The sequence below is a fragment of the Physella acuta genome, unplaced genomic scaffold (genome assembly GCF_028476545.2).
Source record: "Physella acuta isolate Inbredline_101_S28 unplaced genomic scaffold, ASM2847654v3 ptg001037l, whole genome shotgun sequence".
Lineage (NCBI taxonomy): Eukaryota > Metazoa > Mollusca > Gastropoda > Physidae > Physella > Physella acuta.
The window spans coordinates 145,544-168,539 of NW_026732554.1; the positions used below are offsets into that span (position 1 = coordinate 145,544).

At 36.9% G+C, this 22,996-nt stretch overlaps 2 protein-coding genes across 2 annotated transcripts; one reads left to right on the forward strand and one right to left on the reverse strand.

Moving 5' to 3' along the window:
* The first annotated feature begins 12 nt into the window (after positions 1 to 12).
* Positions 13 to 16,434, forward strand: LOC131954881 (uncharacterized). The gene is made up of 7 exons (XM_059318700.1): positions 13 to 423; positions 10,943 to 11,032; positions 12,752 to 12,910; positions 13,984 to 14,114; positions 14,301 to 14,442; positions 15,321 to 15,450; positions 15,970 to 16,434. Exons 1-7 carry the CDS (start codon positions 13 to 15, stop codon positions 16,056 to 16,058), a joined length of 1,152 nt encoding a protein of 383 aa, XP_059174683.1. The 3' UTR covers positions 16,059 to 16,434.
* A 2,840-nt stretch (positions 16,435 to 19,274) lies between these two features.
* LOC131954882 (solute carrier family 25 member 45) lies at positions 19,275 to 22,887 on the reverse strand. Its single transcript, XM_059318701.1, has 6 exons — positions 22,821 to 22,887; positions 21,584 to 21,643; positions 21,090 to 21,133; positions 20,900 to 20,980; positions 20,355 to 20,601; positions 19,275 to 20,015 (listed from the first exon to the last, which is right to left on the reverse strand). Exons 2-6 carry the CDS (start codon positions 21,630 to 21,632, stop codon positions 19,531 to 19,533), a joined length of 906 nt encoding a protein of 301 aa, XP_059174684.1. The 5' UTR covers positions 21,633 to 21,643; positions 22,821 to 22,887; the 3' UTR covers positions 19,275 to 19,530.
* Between the last annotated feature and the right edge of the window lie 109 nt (positions 22,888 to 22,996).

Here is a 22,996-nt window from a genome sequence, read left to right on the forward strand (position 1 = left end):
GATCAATCGAAGATGGCAAGTTTACTGTCAAGACGCGTGTCTGTAGCTGGCACAAATAAAGTAAAAGATAAATCATCAGCTTCAGGGACTGCAGACACAGGTGCTCTAGATTGCAGCAAACATTCAGAGCTAGGGAAAAAAATGACTTTGCAAGAAAAATTAGACTTTATCGACGGCGAAATACGAAAAATCCATATGTTTTGCACAAAATCTGGATATAGCGCATCTCAAATAGAGCACTTTGCCGAACCGTTTTTAAATCGAAGTTCAAGTCATATCAGCTCGGTTATATGGGTTAGCGGTAAAGCATGGAAGAGGCGAGCCGTAGCTTTAACTACTGTGATCGTAGCTACGTTATTTTTGTTTAGATATGACCCCGCCTACAAACTGGCCAGCGCAATCAGCAAACAGGGAGCCATTCAGGTAAGTAGAAAGTTTAAATTAGGTAAGTTTAAATTATATATCTATGTTTAAAACACGTAGTTTATCAAATGCTCTTCATTTTTTTAGCATAAGCTAATAAGTACACGCATACTTTAATAAAATTAATATATTATAATCCCAAGGCCTAATATTTTTTTTAAAAAGATGTAGCCTAAGCGAGAAAATATTCGAAAAATACAACGCAAGTTTTTAGGACGAAACAACTTTAAAATATGTTCAATGACAAGCCAAGTGAATTATATGAAACTTCATAACGGGCTCATCAGTCACAAATTCTAAGCAAAATGACCGCTTGAACCCCCCCCCCCCACACACACACACACACACATTTTGCGATGTATGTCGTCTGTTTGTACATGTGAAAAGTTTGTGTGTGGCGTAGGCTATTTGTGTGTATGTGTGTGTGTGTGGGGGGGGGGTCTCCTCTGGTCTTGGTGTGTGCGTGTCTCTGATGATTGTGAGCGATTCATTTTAAAGCTAAGGCTGGTGCTTACAGCTTTTTTTTTTTCTTCAAAATATGTGAAAATGTGAAAATAGTCTATGTAGTCCACGTGAGGTGGGGGAGGGGGTATTGAAAACGTACAATTCTGCATTTGAAAAAAAATTAAATGTATCATTCAACGCTTTATAAAAGTTAATAGTGTGAATGATTTCTAACCCGATTATCCCCGAGTTCTGATGAGGCTCGTTAGCTGGGAACACCAAGCCATCTAAATGAGAAAACTCAACAAAAAAAATGGTTTCCTACAGATTGTTCTTGGTGGAACTAAAACTATGGAAGAACACCCAAAAACAGAGGCGTAGCGACCCTTCCCGGCGCCAGGGGACAAACTTTCGATTTGCACCCCCCCCCCCAGACTTTTGATTTGCACCCCCCCCCCCCCCCCCCCTCAGACTTTCGATTTGCAACCACCCCCCGCTCATAAAACTTTCGATTTGCACCCCCCTTCAAGCTTTCAATTTATTTCTCCAACCCATTTTGGTGCCGCCTAAGGTCGGCGCCCGGGGACAAACTCAAACTCTTATATAAATAATCTATTATCAGAACACACACATCCATCCAACCAAACAGATATAAGCTGATACGAGAAATGCATTTTTAAGATGTTAAAAAAAAAAGAATTATATGAAGCCTACTCTCTTACATCCCGTCCATTCTTAACTGTTTGTTGTATCGCTGACGTCGCAATCTGAAGCACCAACTATGCCTAAGAATGGGGATGGGGTGCGGTCCGCACCGAGTGACACCCGACCTACTGATGCTACTGTCGAAACCCGCAGTGCCAATAAACAATTTCCATTTATGGATACGCAACTACGCGCCACGTAACGCCCGTGTATCAACGCTGTCGGTATACGTATCGAAATAAATGAGCAGGGTTTGAATGGAAAAAGTTTTCTAAGATTAATTTATCGCAGAGATAATTGCGTTCTGTCCTTAGATCAATACCTGACAGTTCCGCTAGGAGGGAACGAGGTAATCTCATTTTATGCTGAACTGCTCACTCTAACATCGGTAATTGTATCGGAGAAAGTGGGACACATTTCTACAGATGGGGTGAGGGCAAAGGGGTGGGCGGACTAACCCAATTCTACAGATAAAATAGAATGCCAACATAAAATATCAGAATTTGTTAACTAGCGATCGTCAGGTCGACCAATGTCGCAGTCAGGGTGTGAGGAAAGGTTTGACTCCTATTTTGGGGTATTGTTTAAGCGTGGGTGAGTTATATGTAGGCAAGTTTTGTGTCCACCTTCAATGTGTAGCGTGTGTAGGCCACATCAGTCGATCGTTTTTTTTTAACCTCTGGGGGTCGTTGGTGCACCACAGTTAATGTAGGCTACACACATGGGCTGAACAGATAACATCATGGGCTGTCTCTTTCAGGCGTCTTGTGTGTGGGGGGGGGGGGGGGAGCACATACATTGGCCCTTCCCTTGAACGAAATTTAAATATATATATTAATAAATAAATATATATATATATATATATATATATATATATATATATATATATATATATATATATATATATATATATATATATATATATATATATATATATATATATATATAATATATACTTTAACCAGTGTCAGTCCTCCCCCGAAATTTACGTGTGCCCCTCCGAAAGTTTCAAGTGCCCCACCCGGAGAAAAATGTCTGAAAGAAATACTGGTCATAGGATCGGAGAATGTAACTTTGCTGCTAGTATAGGCTTCTTCTGAAATATAAGCATATTGTACATTAGCCGTTTAAAAATATAGACAAAATTTACATACAATTTACAAATTGTACACGCGTCGCCTAAAGCAAGTAAATCTTCTGAAACAGTCACATTTTACATTGGTCTTCTCAACATAATAACATGGGCTGTCTAAAGGAAAAACAAGTTTTACACATATACATGATTGATTCTTAATCTTTAACACTACTCTTTATTTTGTTCTTTCGCTTTTTCGACGCAATTTAATTTTTGAAGAGAGTTGAGCAATCAAGCACAACATCCAGGTATATTTATCGCCCGAATAAAAAATGTCCTCCAAATCGATGTTTACTTATGAGAGAGATTTTCGCCCAGCCAGCAAATGATAATTGTTACAACCAGAGAAATTGTTGGTTTTTTTTGTCAAGGCAGATCCAGTGTGAGAATAGCATCGCAGCTTTGTATCAGATTTCTGCAGTTCCATGTTGCTTGCCGAATAAGCACAAACTTTGAGATTTCTGCAGTTCCGTGTAGCTCGTTTAAAAACACAAACTTTGAGACTTCTGTATCCACATATTAGATCTATAGCTCGCTCAAAAAACACACTTTGTATCAGATTTCTGCAGTTCCGTGTAGCCTAAAAAACACAAACTCTGTGTCAGATTTCTGTATCTTCATGATGTACTTCGCTCAATGGATGTAGTACGTTAAAAATATCTGCCACAGAGATCTAACAACATGTTACTGTATTTTTTAAACTCTCTTGTAAATTAAATATTGATCAAACCTATCTGTACACATAAAAAGGTTAAAACACAAAAATAATAGAGCATACACACACAAATACACACATATGCATGACCTACAAAACTAAATCGCCACCATCCATTTAAAAAAAACCGCGGACCCGCAAGGCGTTGTTACATAAAAGCCTGGAAGAAAATCTTTATAAGAAACTGGAGAGGATGAACTTTTATTTCCCAGATAAGAAAAAATCAATAGAAATTGTTGTGTGTATTGTGGTAAGACGGAGCTGTAGATAGAAGCAGACACGGAGCTGTAGATAGAGGCAGACACGGAGCTGTAGATAGAGGCAGACACGGAGCTGTAGATAGAGGCAGACACGGAGCTGTAGATAGAGGCAGACACGGAGCTGTAGATAGAGGCAGACACGGAGCTGTAGATAGAGGCAGACACGGAGCTGTAGATAGAGGCAGACACGGAGCTGTAGATAGAGGCAGACACGGAGCTGTAGATAGAGGCAGACACGGAGCTGTAGATAGAGGCAGACACGGAGCTGTAGATAGAAGCAGACACGGAGCTGTAGATAGAGGCAGACACGGAGCTGTAGATAGAGGCAGACACGGAGCTGTAGATAGAGGCAGACACGGAGCTGTAGATAGAGGCAGACACGGAGCTGTAGATAGAGGCAGACACGGAGCTGTAGATAGAGGCAGACACGGAGCTGTAGATAGAGGCAGACACGGAGAGTGGTGCCAGGCCATCCATGATCTTTCTCGTATGTCAACATACGGGGTCTATGTATGTCAACATACAATTGTCACCCGACAGACCATCAGGGTTTCTTCTAGACTTTTTTTTCCCGGGGGGAGGGGGGCACGCTACTAATACATTTATATTTTGTGTGTAAAATTATGTTTGTAATTTAAAAAAATATATAAATTAAAAAAAAAAGCAAAGAAATTTCAAATTACATTTTTTTAAAAAGACAACCAACCCTCAGGGAAAGTGGTTTAGGGCAAGGGTCTGAGGCTAAAGATACTATATGCCTACATACTCCACGATTCCGAGCTTGTAATACACCGTCTAATACAAGCAGAGGCGTAGCGACCCTTCCCGGCGCCCGGGGACAAACTTTTCGATTTGCACCCCCCCTCAAGATTTTGATTTGCACCCCCCCCTCAAACTTTCGATTTGCACCCCGCCCCCCTCGAGATTACACTTCCCAATTGGCTATTAGTCATCAATATGCAAAGGATAGCACAAAAACTATCACTAGCAGCATTGGTGTCAATATAGATTCTCTTTTTTTTGAGATGCAACAGTTAAGGTGTGAGAATTATTTGCTTCGTGAAAAAGTATTATGCTTTGAGCTTACCCCAGAGTCTTTCATTAATGACGATGATAAAGTCAAATTCTACACAGGTATTCATTCTTATGGTGTACTGATGCTTATTTTCAATAGCAGTAGTGGCACTATAAATCATAACCACAATAATTGTCTCACCAAGTTTCAGGAATTTGTGCTAACATTGATGAAATTAAGGCTTAGTCTGCCACTGCAAGATCTGTCATATAGATTTAAAATTTCACTGTCAACAGCCAGCAGAATTTTTGAGAAATGGGTTCGCCATATGGCTCACAACCTTAGACAATTTATAGTGTGGCCTGAAAGGGAGGACATACAAAAAACTATGCCTAATTGTTTCAAGCGTTCCTTTGGTGCAAACACAGCAGTTATTATTGATTGTTTTGAAATTTTTATTGACAGACCATCAAGTCTAGCTGCTAGAGCAATCACCTGGTCACAATATAAACACAACAATACCATTAAATTTCTTATAGGCATCACTCCACAATGTACTATATCTTTTATATCTAAGGCTTGGGGTGGTAGGGTTAGTGATAAATATTTAACAGAAAATTGTGGCATTTTAAACAAACTTTCAACTGGAGATTTAGTTTTGGCTGATAGGGGATTTACAATAGCAGATAGTGTTGGGCTTTATTGTGCAAAGCTTGCTATTCCTGCTTTTACAAAGGGAAAAAAACAACTATCAGCTTTGGAAGTGGCTGAGACAAGAAAGATTGCAAATGTTCGGATTCATGTAGAAAGGGTTATTGGGTCAGTTAGACAAAAATACAAAATTCTAAGTGACACTTTACCACTGGATTATTTAAATGAAAAGGGCAATCCTTTAATAGATGATATAGTGATCACTTGTTGTGCATTGATTAATCTTTGTCCAGCTATTGTGCCTTTTGATTAATTTGAGTATTTAAAAATGCCATTTATTGTTGTCAGCACAATTTATTGTTACCAGGTTGTATTTTAATATTTAATAAAAAATAAAAACACATTTCATATTTCATTTTTATTTTAACTTATTCAGAGTAGGCTTATTTCTTTTTGTCAGTGGTAAGCCAACAGCTTTAGTAATGCCAGATGCCTTTTTATTGGTATAATAGCATGCCAAGAGTCCAGGCAATATAATTTTCTGAAAAAATTCTGCTGCCTTAACAGAGATGCTTGACCACAAATTACTGTCAAAACAAATTCTTTCTATGTGAACATCTTTTGTTGTCCATGTGACAAAATCAGCATATGAAGACTTGGTAGCTGCCATTTGGGTCTGGATTTGATAGTAGTAGCGGTGTGTGCAACTTAATTGTTTATTTGGTCCCAGACCAAGCTTTTTGGCCTCCTTATTGGATATGTCACTCAACAATTTCTCCTTAGTGCATGAAGGACACTTTATCTCAATCACACACTTGTCCACAGCAGTGAATGCTTGACCTGCAAAATAAGACAAGTATTAATTAACAAATTGAGGCTATAACATAAACACAAATCAAACTGTTGCAGATGATTAAAAGGAAAAATAATTCAAGCTAGAAAACATTGGATTATTAGAATCAACAAAAATGTACAGGTCCTAAAAAGTTTGGTACCTTATAGTGGTACTAATTTTCTATTTGATTTTTTTATTTTATGAATGGGCTCATCATGGGTTTACCGTCATGGTTTTAAGCATGGTAAACCCATACCAAATGTTGCCATCAACTACCACTGAGCAGAACAAGTCACCAAATTTAATGTAAAATTAGTGTTTATTTTATGTGAGAATGGTTTAGAACAATCATCAATATTATTAATATTGGATTAGTAAAATCCAGAAAAATGGACAGGTCTTAAAAAGTGGGATACCTGCCTTATACTTATACCCTGCTTACCCCTAAGTCATTTAAATATTTAGGTAAACATCATAAGACATAATATTTAGTCTATTAGATTTAGATCTAGACTATATACACTAGATCTATATAGTATTAGTATAGATTCAGTATGTGAGTATAGAATAGAATTGACTTACTTTGGCAACAACGACGACTTTGCTTCCAAATTCTCTGCATTTTATTTGGGACACAAGCCCATCCGTAAAGTATACATATGACTTCATGCTTTTATAGTTTCTCATCTGTTCCTGTGTCACTTTGTTGGTCGAAAAGACTAAATACTCCACTAAATAGTTCACTATGTCCATGTTTTCAATTTTTGGCCAAATACAGAAATCATCTACTCTACAAGTTGACGCTGATCACTAAGAAGATACGGATCTTCAATGCATAAAAGTTCAATTTTTTTAAATGTATTGTTCTTGCTCGGTAGGTGCGAGGCTTTTAACATAAGCTGAACACATTCTGGAACTAGTCTAACACAAAACTGTACTGAAGACTCCACTGCCTAGCCGGTTGTTAAGGCCGGCGATGGGGCATCAACATGGCGGTCAACATGGCGGCGGATGAAACATCACGTGGTTTTGGTCACGTGTGTGCAACCTCTCTATAGCAAGAGCAGGCCTACAGAAACATATCATCACCGACATCGATACACCCCCAGCTAGTACCACCCAGTCTCGCAGTTGTTGTTTACGTCGATACGAGCAAAACGAAAGTAAACATCGGGTTAACATTAAAGGAAAAAAAGGTTCGTGTAAATGTCAAGAGACATCAATGAACTTAAGTGTAGATCCCTGCATGGCACCGACCCCCCCCCCCCCCCCTCTACAACCATGGTACGTACGTCTTTAGTATGTTTCTAATCGATGACCCCTCAGGGTTAGAGAAAGATTTATCAGTAGAAGCATATACCATTTATTGTGAGAATAGCTCTCGGCGTTACAACTATGGTTCTCCTCAATCCTTTTGAAATATATTTCCTCTGCGCAGGTTTACATAATATTATGATACTTTTTTTTAGTACCGTATAATTTACTATTGAATGTTCTGTTTTCGAAATTTTCATCACACTCTGAAAGCTTTCAAAGATAAAAAAAAAAAACAACTACTATGCACTGCGATTTATTTGTCAAAAAGTCTTCAACTTTAAAAGCCAAGGCGCTTTTATTTAAAATTCGCAAATGTTCAACTTGTTGTCATCGCCAGTGTGGCGAGTAAGGCGCTTAATCAGAGGCCATTTTAATGGACGTCATTTGACACTATGCTTTACGGACGTCATTTGACACTATGCTTCATGGACGTCATTTGACGCTATGCTTCATGGACGTCATTTAATACTATACTTTATGGACGTCATTTGACACTATACTTGATGGACGTCATTTTACACTATACTTGAAGGACATCATTTGACACTATACTTGATGGACGTCATTTGACACTATGCTTCATGGACGTCATTTGACACTATGCTTGAAGGACGTCATTTGACACTATACTTGATGGAAGTCATTTGACACTATATTTGATGGACGTCATTTGACACTATACTTGATGAGGACGTCATTTGACACTGTTTGATTGACGTCCTTTAACACTTTACTTGATGGACGTCATTTGACACTATACTTGATGGACGTCATTTGACACTATACTTGATGAGGACGTCACCTGTGGTTGTACTGAACTAAACTATTGTGTTTAGTCATGTAGTCACTTACCACATGTATCGAACGACCGCCGTCTTTTGGTCGAGGATGTTTCTGTGTCATCGACCAAACCCACCCGACCTCACGACGACACGCCAATCTTTGAACGACGTAATGTTGTTGTAGAAAACTGCCAAACCTCTGCAGCTGAAGAAAAATATTGACTAACTCTCTTACTCGAATAACGATGGCAACTGGGAGTTTGAAATGATTGTTAAATATTGTAAAGCAGTTGACATTTCCGCGGCAAACTCGATTAACATTTAGAAGCAATCGTCAAAAGTTTGAGGAAAAACGTCAGGTGATTAAAAAGTAGGACTGGGTGTTAAAGTTTGAGGGAAAAATAAAGTCGTGGCCGGTGATTAAAAAGATGGACTGGATGTTAAAGTTTTAGGAAAAATAAGGTTATGTCCGGTGATTAAAAAGATGGACTGGATGTTAAAGTTTTAGGAAAAATAAGGTCATGGCCGGTGATTAAAAAGATGGACTGGATGTTAAAGTTTTAGGAAAAATAAGGTCATGGCCGGTGATTAAAAAGATGGACTGGATGTTTGCCTTGTTGAAATATTAACTGAATATATGGGACTGTCTTGCTAGAGTTTACCCAGCTCTAACGGGTACTTGACTTACGTTAGCGTATGACTGGGTATAGTGCTGGCCACGCCACCCCTTCATATGCTGATGTCACCGAAACACGTGAACTGTACTTCACCTGCCCCTAAAGTTCGAATGGTTTTTTGGGCGATGTGTTAGATGTCTTGGGGGATTAAAGACTAAACCTTAGTTAGCTGCACTCTCTATTTAGATACCTCGTTAGTTAAAGTCTTAAGACTTTACTTTTAAAACTATACCCCTATATCTCTTTCATGTGAAAAAAACTTAATAAATGACGTTAAATGATGTAGCATTGAATTCAAACAAGGCCAAAGTCACTGAATGTTCACCATGGGAACAGGGCATTACCCGGGGTAATGACCTGTAGGCCTAAACCAAGCTGGAAGGCGCAACTCTCTAGTTAGACGTGGACTAGTGCTAGTGGGGGCGACACAGTCATGCACAGTGTATGGAAGAAGCTAAACAGACAAACACAGCTGTAAATAATTAAATACTTTTAAGACTTATACTATAAGCATAAAGGCTATGTCCCCGGCTGAGTTTCTCCCAGGCATCTCTCCGGGGGCGCCGAAGAAGTTTACCCCCCCCCCCCCCGACGAACGAAATGGAATTTAGTCCGCCCCCTCGAAAAAGTCCCCCCGCCCGGAGAAAGAGTCTGGAAGAAACACTGGTCCCCGGATGTCTAGTTTAATAATGACATAGTCCTACTTGCTTTAGTAGTATCACAATGGTTTGACTAATCGGTTTAAGTTTTATAAATAGCTATACATTTTTGGTAAAAAAAAATTATGCGAAGAGAAAAGGCAAGCAAAGCGCTCAGACATTCGATTTGTTCTTCCTGGGAGGCCCACCGACAATAACAAGACTAATTGTATAGGAGGCTAACTAGACCATCAAGAGCTGCGCACTTCACAGAAAGATGGCTTACATTAAAAAAAAAAAAAAAGATTCTCTTCCTAACCACATTTCTTCCATCTACGTCATTCATCAAAACAAAGATTTCTAACAACAAAAAATATTTTAGAATTAACGTACACTCACCCATTACACCCCTTCCTCACCCCCGATTCAACGCTCAGCCTCCCTGTTGATAAATCAATACATACAAACAACATACACTTTGGCCATAGAAATCCGAAGACATAGACGCACGCAACATTGATTTCTGCTGATAACACCGATAATTAGCCACACTTATGTACAAAAAAATCTTTTTAGCATTGGATTTCAAGACGGAAAGGTAGATCTAAATACCCCATCCCCCATTAACCACAGGTCTAACTTGTCGGTTTTTTTTTCTAGTTCATCTTTTAACCAGTTAAAAATCAATTCATTTTACCCTTTAATCAAAAAGAAATCCATGATGTAACTATCTCGAAAAATGGAAACTCCTAGCCACAAATATCAATGGAGTCAGGTGAATGTGTTCGGGGGTTGGAGGCATATCCCACCCAGAGAAAAGCCTAAAGGGGCTCGGTATGGAGTGTATAGTAGTTGCAGGCACTACCTGTACCTAATGGCTTACATAACTAGCTGTATCTAAGTTCTTACATAAGTACCAGAGTTTCTTCCGCACCCCCCCCCCCCTCCCAAACGAAATGGAATTTATATAGGAAATATATTTTTTAACAGTGTCCGCCCCCGGAAACCCGAAAATTTTAGTCCGCCCCCATACCCCCCCCCGAAAATTTCAAGTGCCCTACCCCCCCCCCCCCCGGAGAAAAAAGTCTGGAAAAATACTGTTAAGTGCCTGTATCCAACTGCTGACATAACTACCTGTATCTACTTTGGGCACCCCCCTCCCCGACGAAATAGAAAAATATATAATTTATAAATAAAATGTGTAATTTAACCTGAGTCGCCGCCCCACCGTGACCCCAACCTCCGGAAATTTCAAACGATGTGAGTGCCATAATCAAACTGAATAAACTACATGATACAACATTCATATGACAGTTTAATACCCAAAAGTGTTTTTGTGTGTCAGGTTTTACCACTATGGGACTGGACGTCTGACTGCTTGGTGATTAACCCCCTACACGTCAGCAACGACGACCTTGACCCCTCCAAGTGCGAGGTAAGATTCTCTGTGAGATATGAATGAAGGAACCACGAATCACAAGGAAGCCTGGGTTAGAGACAAAGAATACAACCAGAGAAAATACTTTAGGAATTAATTCAATGTTTTCTCTTTAAAATAAAATAAAAAAGATTAATACCGCACTAAAATTATCTATTGTGTAATTATAAAAGAAAAAATATTCTCCTGTGATCCAGGAAATCTTACTTGTGAGAAAAGCAATCTGTACTTAGTTTTAAATATTGAGTAACGATTGCTGCCCACTGCCTATTTCTATTTTGGTATTCAATTATTGGTTTAAACAGATGTTTGAGGTCTGAAGTATGTTGAAATTATCTGATGTTTTCAGTAAACCCAGATTTGTCTTTAAAAGGTATTTTAAAATCAGAAAGTGAAATCTCATCAGAATGATGAAAACATATTTCTTATATCTCTTAACACGAATTGAAAGAAAACTATAAACATCTTTAGCTAGTTCTTTCTCTAACTAGCCCTTAGTAACCCCATCTCACATAGTGCCTAGACACTTCTTTACCTATTATCACCCCACCCCCTCCCCTCATTACCCCTTTACATAGCGCCATAACTTTACATTACCTAGTGTCTAGGCCCTCATTTAGTGTTTAGCCCCCCCCCCCTCCACACACACCCACACTTTGCTTAGTTCATCCGTTACTTAGACTCTATTTCCCCCTCTCTTACCCAGTGCGTATTCTCCTCTGTACTCAGTCCCCTACTCCTATACCTAGTGCCTAGATCCCCCATCTCCTACTCCTATATTCAGCCCCCCCCCCCCTATACCTAGTGCCTAGATCCCCCATCTTATACTCCTTTATTCAGCCCCCCCCTATACCTAGTGCCTAGATCCCCCATCTCCTACTCCTATATTCAGCCCCCCCCCCCCTATACCTAGTGCCTAGATCCCCCATCTCCTACTCCTATATTCAGCCCCCCCCCCCTATACCTAGTGCCTAGATCCCCCATCTCCTACTCCTATATTCAGCCCCCCCCCTATACCTAGTGCCTAGATCCCCCATCTCCTACTCCTATATTCAGCCCCCCCCCCTATACCTAGTGCCTAGATTCCCCCATCTCCTACTCCTATATTCAGCCCCCCCCCCTATACCCAGTGCCTAGATTCCCCCATCTCCTACTCCTATATTCAGCCCCCCCCTCCTATACCTAGTGCCTAGACCCCCCCCCCCATCTCCTACTCCTATGCTCAGCCTCCCGTCCTACTCCTTGTGCCTAGTCTCCTTTTTACTTCATCTATTGTCTAGTCCCTCCTTTAGTCTACACCCACTTTCACCTAGCCCCCCCCCCCCCACCTTGCCTAGCACCTCCCCGTCGTAGTCCATCTCTACCACAGCTTCTTGAAACTATTCTAGCGAGACATCGATCTCTATAAGAGAGTTATCACACACAATCTTCTCTTTCAAATCAATACCTACCACGACAATGGGGTAATGATTTTAAAGCTGTAATTATTTTCTATTCCTGTAAACTTAAGTGATATTTACTTGGCCCTCGCCACTTACACAGGGCACGTAACTGCCTGATTTGTCGCAAGCCTGAAAATTTCCTCCCCTTGTGTCCATTTATTCCTATGAATAAAAAAAAATCTATCTTTAGCTCACGCAAATAAGGATATCTTACGCTGATCTCTAATTTCGTTTCGTTTCTTCAAGGTCAGTTTTACTTTTGTTTTTGTGGCAGGTCTGCGAGTCGATAGACCGGGTGGCCAGAATAAAAAATGCAACTGCCGACCGTGTGATGGACGACTACGTTAGGAGGGACATCCCCGTCATTGTTACTGACGGGACCAAGGACTGGGCAACGTCAAAGAAAAACCTGTCGATTGGTCAGATAGCAGAGGTGAAACTTTACGAAAAGATGTCGTTATGTTATGAAATTATACACATGGGGCAACCTGCATTTAATCCTATATATTAAAAAAAGTGACTACGATGTTTTTAAAACCTCCCTTGCTTGACTTCCCTCCCCTAATTATATAGAACAAGTTATCTCCCATTTTTACAAATGGGGTTACCCCACACGATTAAAACACGGACTAGCCTCGTTAATGTGTTCTTGAGATTTGACAAAGGTTCATCTATTTAAGGTTTCCAGCAACCTTTTATACAATCCATTTGCAGGAATGGAACTTAAAGACCTTCACCAATTTATAGTTGTCATTAGACATATCATTATACGGTTGTCATTGGCACATCATTAAAGAGTTGTTATTAGGCACATCATTATATTCTTGGCATTGGGCACATCATTATGTAGTTGTAATTAAGCACATAATTATGTAGTTTTCATTAGGCACATCATTATATACTTGTCATTAGGCACAACATTATATAGTTGTCATTGGGCATATCAGTTTATAGGTGTCATTAGGAATTAGGAAATCAATTTATAGTTGTCGTTAGATACCTTCATGAATAATTGTCTTTAAGATACATGAATTAATTATTCATTGTGTCAAATGACAGACTAATGACAAGTATTTCGCGATGACAAATGACAGTTCTTATTCGTAACATTATCTAATGCACGCAGTCCATGTAATGACAGCTATCTGAGCTCGACACAGGTGTTGACTTGTGTAGTTCATGTGCTGCTAAAGATCTTCAGATCAATCATTTGTTACATCAATAAAGTTACATCACAAGGCTGTTTCTGACATTCTGTAACCTTTTGTTTCGTCACTAGGCCTACAACAATCATCCCTAATTTACAAGTTTTGTAACATTGTATTTCGCCACTAGGCCTACAACAACCATCCCTAATTTTACAAGTTTTGTAACTTTGTATTTCGTCCCTAGGCCTACAATAATCATCCCTAATTTTACAAGTTTTGTAACATTGTATTTCGCCACTAAACCTACAACAACCATCCCTAATTTTACAAGTTTTGTAACCTTGTATTTCGCCACTAGGCCTATAACAATAATCCCGTGCTGAACAAATACGATAGCTGTGGTTACCTTAGCAACCTGAGAAAATTGGACCATCTGGACACTCTCGCCATGATCTCTGCTGGGAAACTGGACAAATTCTTCGCTCATTGGTTTGTGCTAATCACCTTTTTTTTATCAGTAATAATTGTATATTTAACCTCATTGTTATAAGAAAGTCCTCTTTACATTCAACGAGAAATTCATAAACACGCCAGATAACGAACTCTAGCAGCAGAATTGACCATAGATACTGAAGCGTAATGAAATTTATTGTCATTCCGTTGGGTTCCCCCTAGGATCAACTGCAACTACTACGCCGCTAAAGCCTTCCGGTCCCTGTATCAGCGCCCCTACTTCGTGCCACAGGACACCGTCTACATCGACGCCTACAACTGGCTGTCAGTCTCCGCCAACTACAGTGGGAAGATTTACAAAAACGTAAGCTTGAGTTTTAATGGCTTGTCCGGTTGTCTCTTCTACAAGTATTCGATTCCTGTAATGTTTAAAAAAATGTTTCTTGTTGCCCCCCCCCCCCTTTACATCCGATTCCTTCTATGTTTTTTAATGTTTCTTGTGGGTTTGCCCCCCCCCCCCTTACATATGTAAGATTCCTTTCATGTTTGCTGTGGGTTGCGGGGTGCCCCCTTACTATTTAATATATTTATATGTCTTTGTGGGCTGTGGGTTGTCCCCTTACATAACAACATAATAAAAAAAAATGCCTTCGTTATGTTTCTAATAAACTTTAATTTTGTCGTAGTTCGTTGGAAAAAATGTTTAATTATGCTACTGTGTACACTGTCTTTGCTAATATCTATGAATGATCTATATTGAGAAAATAAATTCCTCTGCGCACATTTTTTTTTACGCAGTTTTCCGTAGCGCATTTTTCCGTTTGCGGATCTTGCATTTTAAACCGTGGTTAAGTTCTAGCAGTAATAAATCAATGATGGTTCTATAAATAATATCATCATCTGTACAGCCGCAGTATAACCAGCGTTTCTTCCAGGCATCTCTCCGGGGGGGGGGGGGGGGTCTGAAGAAAGTCTACCGCCCCCACCCCCGAACGAAATGGAACTTATATAGAAAATATATACTTTTAACAGTGTCCGCCCCCCCCCCCCCCCGAAAATTGTAAGTTCTCCTCCCTCCCCCGGAGAAAAATGTGTGGAAGAATCACTGAGTATAGCGGTACTGTACTGATCTTACTGTCGGCTCACTGATATTTTGTAACATCAGTCAAAGTTTAAATGTTGTCAACCAGGCATCGTCTCATTAAATTTTATTAATTAAATTATTTTAATCGTCACTACCAGATCAACATCTCCGACTCGATGATGCTCTATATTCAGGTGAAAGGTCAGAGCCGGGTCAAGGTTGAGTCATGGAAACCTTGTGACGATCTCTGCTCTAAATTTGAAGAACTCCTTCGCGAGGGAGAAATACGTAAGTAGCAGTACTGTACTACTGGCAGTACTAGTAGCCTGTTTAGCCCCCCCCCCCCCATACCCACAAATGTTAACCACCCCATTGCTATTCAATGTTTTAGTCAGGCTTTCGCTCTGGTGGGTTTTATCAAATCACTTGGGGAGGGGGGGGGGGGGGGGGGGGGGTACTAGGGTGAGGGTCGCAAGACCGTTCAAAAAAGAATGTTAAAGAAGAATGCTATTCGCGCAGTTGGTTTTGAATTGAACACTAAAGACATTCCTTGAAATCAATAGTGTACTCACACAATATTCAGCATATAAAGAGTTTCATACACTCAAAGTCCTCACATAACTGTACACACACAGACCTTACATAACTGTTTACACACAGACCTCACAGAATTGTGACACACAAAGTCCTCACATAACTGTTTACACACAGACCTCACAGAATTGTGACACACAAAGGCCTCACATAATTATCCACTTAGTCACACCAAACCAAAACCTAACCAAGTGTACACACACTTTGTTTCAGTGGTTGTGTCTGGAGGCATCTGGAGACTCTATTACCTGCCCTTGATGGCGCCAGAGAGCATCTCGTTTGTGTTGACCGGCTCTTTTTGAAGCATCCACAAGTTCCTACACCTTACTGGACTGTGTGGTACGGCCAGGACAATGGTTGAGATATGTTTAAAAGTTAAGCTAATTGAAACAAACACTGAAAACACATGGAAATGGAAAACTGTACAATTTTATGTTTTGTTTAGCTAAATTTTTTTAGATGGCAATTTGAGAGGCTTTCCCATGTGTAGCATTAAAATAATAGTTGGAACGGTATTTAAATCGCATTATTCCTAAATATAAAACAATACATTTTTTTTGTTATCTATATAGCAATAATCCCATTAGTATGATGTTATGAAAAAGGAACAAAATGACTTAGTCCTCAGTACAACTTGACTATATAACAGTACAGCACACAACATTACTATATAACAGTACAGCACACAGCACCATTATATAATAGTACAACACAAAACTTGACAATATAACAGTACAGCACACAACTTGACTATATAACAATATAGTACACAACTTGACTATATAACAGTACAGCACAAAGCTTGACAACGCTTTAGTACATCTAACAGTATTAAGCTTTATATGGTTAATTACTTGGTTTAATACCAACTTTTAAAAATGATATTAATTAAAACAAGTTTTTGAAATTATGAAAAACACTGTTGATTTTCAACTTTCTAAGCTTGTTAACATATTACGACTTACAAAGAATTCACAGATGTATGGCAAATTAAAAAGCAGATAAACACAGATTAGCAGCCAAAGACAAGTTCATTAAAGACAATATTTGTTAAAATTGTTGAGCAAATGCACACTAAAAAAATGAAAATAAAACCAGTATTCAAGATTTTATGTTTGTGCTTCCCATCCTTTAGGTACAAAAAAATAAGAATGATAACAGCATATAACATTTGCAGTTTCTTGAATGTAAATTTATTTTTATGGATAAACATTTTAGAATCTATAAATTTTTAAAGCATACGTTGATGGTTGGCAGCCTGATTATTTTCAATTAAACAAAAGCTGTTTTTAAAAAAAAATGGATAGAGAATGGGTAGTTCAGTTTAAAAATTTGAATTACGGTGGTTATGAAAATGTAACGTCAATCCCTTAGGATTATTTAAGGAGAAATAATAAATAAATGTCTCTTTACTTTAAAAAGCTCCGGACAAAAACCTAAATAACACCTGAAGAAGCATGTTCTTTTACGGAGCTTTAGTGAAAAAAAAATTGTATGTTACCAGTACTTTATTTTGGTTTTTGTCATTTAATATGTCAACTAAATGTTATTCTTGTTTGTAAAAGTAACTTTTACTCACCCTTGTTAAATGTAGTCATTTTAAATGTTTATTTTTAGAAGTAAGAATGTTCTGACTGCATGCTAACTTTATCAAATTATGTTTGTAAAACAAAATACATTCATGTACAAAAAACAACAACAAACGACCAATGTAAAAGTTTATTAATTTCAAAATACCTGCAAGGATACATGTTTTCATTTTGCTATGTCATTAAATAAAATTGGTTTGCTTTGAATAAACTGAGTTTAATAGGATGGAATAAGCTAAAAAACATTTATACTATAAAAGTAAGTAACTTAAAAATAGTAATTTTATTTTCAATCGAAATAACATTGAAAGTGCAAAAAACTTAACTTCTCCTGGACTGAGTATTCAAATCACTTATGTTACATGTATAGTGAGGTATTGCTAAACTTGTATTTTCACATAGTGTAAAATTTAAAGCCAAAATTATGGTGGTTAACAAAAAAAATGACTGTCATGATTAGAAACTAAATACAAATGTAAAAAATATTGCTTTGCACAAATGACTTATTTTTGTAGAGCTTTAAATGCTATTGTAAAATAATAAAATATAATTAGTGTACATACACATATAGGCTTTACTGGTAAAAAGAGCCTGTTGTAAAACATTTTTGATTTTTCAGTTTTGTTGTTGTGAAAATTGTATCACGTAGCTTACAGAATAAAATGAGAACAAAAAAGATTACTTAGTTGTATAAGAGTCATGTAATGTTTTACTTTAAATGTGTTGTTTATGTTATGAAAGAAGACCATAACTGCCTGCTGATCAGATAGGAGGTTCTTTGAAAAACTTTGATTTCAAGAATGAAGAGAGAACAAATGCACATTTCATCAGAGAATTTTCAATAGCCAAATATAAATTGTAAACATTGTAGCATTACATAGGATTCAGTAACATAATTAAGCATAGTAATACTAAGTTAAGTGTTGATTAGATTATATTAAATATAAATTTAGATTATATAAAATATAATTATATAACAAAGAGGGTAAATTAGGTCTTAGAAAATTATATTGGACTAGAGAAGTATTACATAATTGCTATTTTAAATAACATGGTGTAGTAATGTAAATATAATGTTAGGAATATTGCCTTAATTAGTTAGCGTAGTGAATATAACATTTTAATATTTTATCATGTATATAACAACAATTTATTTCACATAAAAGTGTGGTTACACATAACACCTGAGTTATAAGAAAGAAAATTATAACTGACCACTCAAATACTTGCATAAATCACACAACATACACTAAAATATAGGCTATATAGTGTATAAACCTACAAAAGCATAAGCCTTTATCATTTCTAATTAGGTTTTTATTTTGTTTTAAATTAAAGTAATATAATATTGAAACTTAGCAAAACCCACACATTTCACAATACGATGTTTACAGAAGTAAAATTAATAGATCTGATTTATTAATTTACAATGTACTTTTTTCCTTTTAGCATTAGCAACACAAAATGCTTCTTGCCTAGTTTTGGGCTGGGTGTTGCCATGACTCATATTTTCAACTACCCTGTTTTGAGTTTCATTTTTAAAGTTTTTGATGTAAACTAACAACAGCTGATAGTTGGAATCAAAATAGATGTAGACTAGAATGTAATACGAGAATTCAAAATGTAAAAGTTTTTTCAAGTCAGAGAAAGCTAAGCATGTATAGGCATTTTTCTTCCAAAAAATTCATTAAAAAAAAAAAAAACGACTAGTGGGGGAAAAAACACCAGTATTTGTTAGTAGATATATGTCATACAATAAATGCAAAAGTAACAGTTTATTTATAAGTAAATGCTAAATAAAATACTGTTAACATTTAACTGCACAGAAAAAAATGCAATCAGCTTAACCAATGACAAATAAAGAAAAGGTTACAATTATGATTTAAAAATGGAAAATTACATCAATAGCTGGTACATCAATACATAGTACATAATAGAAAAAATAATTACTGATACAATATTTGTACATGTAAATATAGAAATAACTGTTAGTAAAATGTTAAAGAAAAAACATTACTTGTATACATTTTAAAAAGCCATTTTTGTAAGGTAAGATTATAAAGTTAGGAATACATTTATCACAAAACTATTATTACTTTGGGCCATTTTTTCTGTAAAAATAGAATGACATTTTAAGGCAACATTTTAACCTTAAGATCACAGCTACTATTTGAATGCATTATACTTAATCTTCTATATGTTCAATCTTTTTTAAATACTTTAAACTTTCTGAGTAAACCATTAATGTCACAGCATTTACTGGAAAGGCCCTAGCAGCCATGGGGACTAGGCCAAGGAAAAATGCTTTAACCCCATCTCTAGCATACACTTGCTGGGCACAATCCCAGAATCCCCTGTACATCAGCCCCTGTGCATCTGCCTGCAGTTTGCTCTTGACCACATCAAATGGCATGATGATAAGCCAGCTGAGGACCCCGGCAACACCTCCCCCGATGAAGTTGACCAGCTGAGTTGGGACACTTGGGATGCGATGCAGGCTCTCAAACTGGAAGAACGTGTAGGCTGTCATGTACATGGTGGCTGCAGGGGTGTCCCTGACAAACTGGGTTGAGAAGCCTCGATAAAAACCCTGGATACCAGACCTTTTGAGGATAGCCCGCGCTGCTTCAAGTGGTCCATTAAAATACTTGCTCAACTGCACCTTGGGAACTAAAAGATTTTTCATAAAACATTATTTTCGAAGAACACTATTTTGTACATAGAAATATTACAGAGGCCAAAGATGAATCTAAAATTTTGCAAGAGAACAAAAAATGTATCTCATACTGATTTATGTTAAAGAAACGATAAAAAATTATTGGTTTGGATTACATTCAAATTGATAATAAAGCAGAAAATCAAAATTTATTCAACAAATACAGTTAATAAGAAATGTTACTAAAATTAAGTATTATTTTAAAGTACCTAAATCTTTTCTACACTATACAAGACAATTAGCCTTTTATTCTACAACAGTATTTAAGAATGAGACTCTAGCAATGTGTTTACCATCATGTGTGTGTGGTATCTGCGACTGGAGCATCACCTTGACCACTTCCACAGGGCAGGAGAAAATGAGCTGCGGCACTGTGGCCAGCGCTGCAGCAAGGCCAATGGTTAAATATCTTGGCTTGCTCTTTGTCTCTTCTGAGTGTCCAAATTTCTGGAGTAAAATCCCATAAGATCCAAAGAAAATCGCATTGAGATATCCATAAGAAAAGAGGGGCCAACTGAGTCCACGGAAATATCCTTTAGCCTGAAGAGTAAAAAGAAATAGTTTCTTGGTTTTTACCCGTAGCTTTTAATATCAGTTGTATTCTTGTATTAGATAAGAAGAACCTCTAACCTACTATTCCCAAGGACGTGCAACTCATAAACCATATTTTCAGTGGGGATTTAACATAAATTACTTAACAATAGCTTATTTTTTAACCTCAAAATTGTCAAATTGTAATAACCATTTAAACTGATTTTTTTTTTTTTTTGGAAAAAAAAACAATGAATTATGAACATTTAGGTATCCCAGGAATAATGAAAACAGATTTTAGTATTACCAAACTTTGGCTCTGCACAGTTTTTATACAGTCCAATAAATTCTTGTACTTTCCTCCATATTCCTGGGTCTGTATTTGAACCTTCAAAAGAAATTTTATTACAGAATCTATTTTAAATTAAAAAAAAAATTGTTAATTTCTAAAGTTGAAAAATACTTTTAGTCTGAGTCAAATTAAAAACAAAAGTTACCTTTATGGTGTCCAATGGATGACCTACAGTAATACCAGCACAACCTGAGATTGATACAATATTTTAGGAGATCTATCTCATAAAATACTGCAGTAGAGCTATCATAAAAACACATGGGATTATCTAAATGTAATGGTAAAACCAAATAAAATATTAATTGAAATTTTCCTATAAACTTTTCTATTAGAAGAAAAATAAATTAGTTTATTTTAAAAATAATTTTGAAAATAGGAAATATGTAACTTTATTTTCTAAACAATTGCACTCCGTATTTGTAGTATTTTTTGTAACTTGATTTATAAATTATAATACTAGGCCAGTGGGGTAGCGAGGGGGTGCAAATCAAAAGTTTGAGGGGGGGGGGGGGGGGGTACAAATTGACATTTGAAAGTTTGTCCCCGGGCGCTACGCCTCTGAGGGGTGACACCATTAAGTGCCGCACCGGGTGCCACCCGACCTCGCTATGCCACTGTACTAGGTTAGTGTAAACCTACCTCCTAAAGCTCCAGCAATGTAGTCATTGATGATGTTTGTGTATGCCATTGTGCAGAGACCTAATTATAATAATAAAGTTATTTTAAAATTACATATAGGCTAATAATAATAATTAAAATGATTATAAATAAAATTATTATATTAGGGTTTCAGGGCTATACTACTATTATTAGTATTATTTATTACTATTGTAGGCCTCCTATAGTTATTAGCAGTATACTGAGTATTGATAGGGCAGTATTGAGTATAGAATCTAGTAATAAAGTATAGTATAGGCAGGGCCTACTGAATACTATTCAGTGAATAAATACTAAAAAAATAGTATTTTTACAAGCTTTTATTTAACTCACTTCCTCTGTCGTCAGTCTGTCGTCAGTCTAGATCGAAACGCAGGAGTGAAATTTTGGACACTTCTACTTGACGGATACGATTCACATTTGACACGTGGGTCAAGACATGAAGACAATGCAATCTGAAATTAAATTTGACTTAATCGGATGCCTCATTAATTTTTATGAATTAATTAAAATTTGGACCGAATTAGTAGGCATGTCTATCCAACCACACCACATGCGTCATCACGTTCAATAGCTGCGCCATCAGGTTTAATAGCTGCGCCATCACGTTCAATAGACGCGCAATGGTTTTTAGTCATGTAACACTATTGTAAATAAAACATGTAAAGTACTGAAAAAAAATACTGAAAAAAAATTTCATAAAAAACGTTTTAATAACCAGCTTTTATGTAATGATGCACTAAAAAGTAGAAAATAAATTATACACTACTATTTAAATTACTATAAAGAAAAGCGTGGGTCTCTTCTCAAATATTAGGTACTAAAGTGACCCACGCTTTTCTTTATAGTAATTTAAATAGTAGTGTATAATTTTAAAATTTATTTTCTACTTTTTAGTGCATCATTACATAAAAGCTGGTTATTAAAACGTTTTTTATGAAATTTTTTTTTAAAGTACAAGTAAGTAGGCCCTAGGCCTATAGTAAATAAGTACTAATTAATAAGTAGGCCTAAGTAAGTAAGTATTACTACTAACTAATACTAATAGTACTAATACTATTACTCATATTAGTAATTAATTAGTAGTAATTTATTTTAAAAAATTAGTAGGCATTTAGATCTATTTACTATTTAAAATAGTATTTATTTTATTTAATATTTGGATTTTTACTAGATCTCTACTAAACTAAACTAAAAACTAAACTATTTTTGTATTTACCACTATTTTTAGATCTAGGCCTTCCAGTGGGCCACTGTATAGTGCGCGAGAATAGTATTGGATTGGCTGGTAGATCTAGATCTAGGGGCTAGGCCTAGTGTACTGTGAAGTTTACTTAGGCCTAGATCCATTGTTTTTTTTCGTTTCGACTTTTCATCAACACGTGGAGTATTTTT

Bases quoted from the DNA above. Each gene is read 5' to 3' on its own strand.
- LOC131954882 (XM_059318701.1), bottom strand. From the start codon at position 21,632: ATGGCATACACAAACATCATCAATGACTACATTGCTGGAGCTTTAGGA. The intron at 20,981-21,089 runs GTAACTTTTGTT...TTTCTTTTGAAG, and splicing joins ATCCATTGGACACCATAAAG to GTTCAAATACAGACCCAGGA. The intron at 20,016-20,354 runs GTAAACACATTG...AAAATCTTTTAG, and splicing joins GATACCACACACACATGATG to TTCCCAAGGTGCAGTTGAGC.
- LOC131954881 (XM_059318700.1), top strand. From the start codon at position 13: ATGGCAAGTTTACTGTCAAGACGCGTGTCTGTAGCTGGCACAAATAAA. The intron at 11,033-12,751 runs GTAAGATTCTCT...TTTTTGTGGCAG, and splicing joins TTGACCCCTCCAAGTGCGAG to GTCTGCGAGTCGATAGACCG. The intron at 12,911-13,983 runs GTGAAACTTTAC...TTTCGCCACTAG, and splicing joins CGATTGGTCAGATAGCAGAG to GCCTATAACAATAATCCCGT.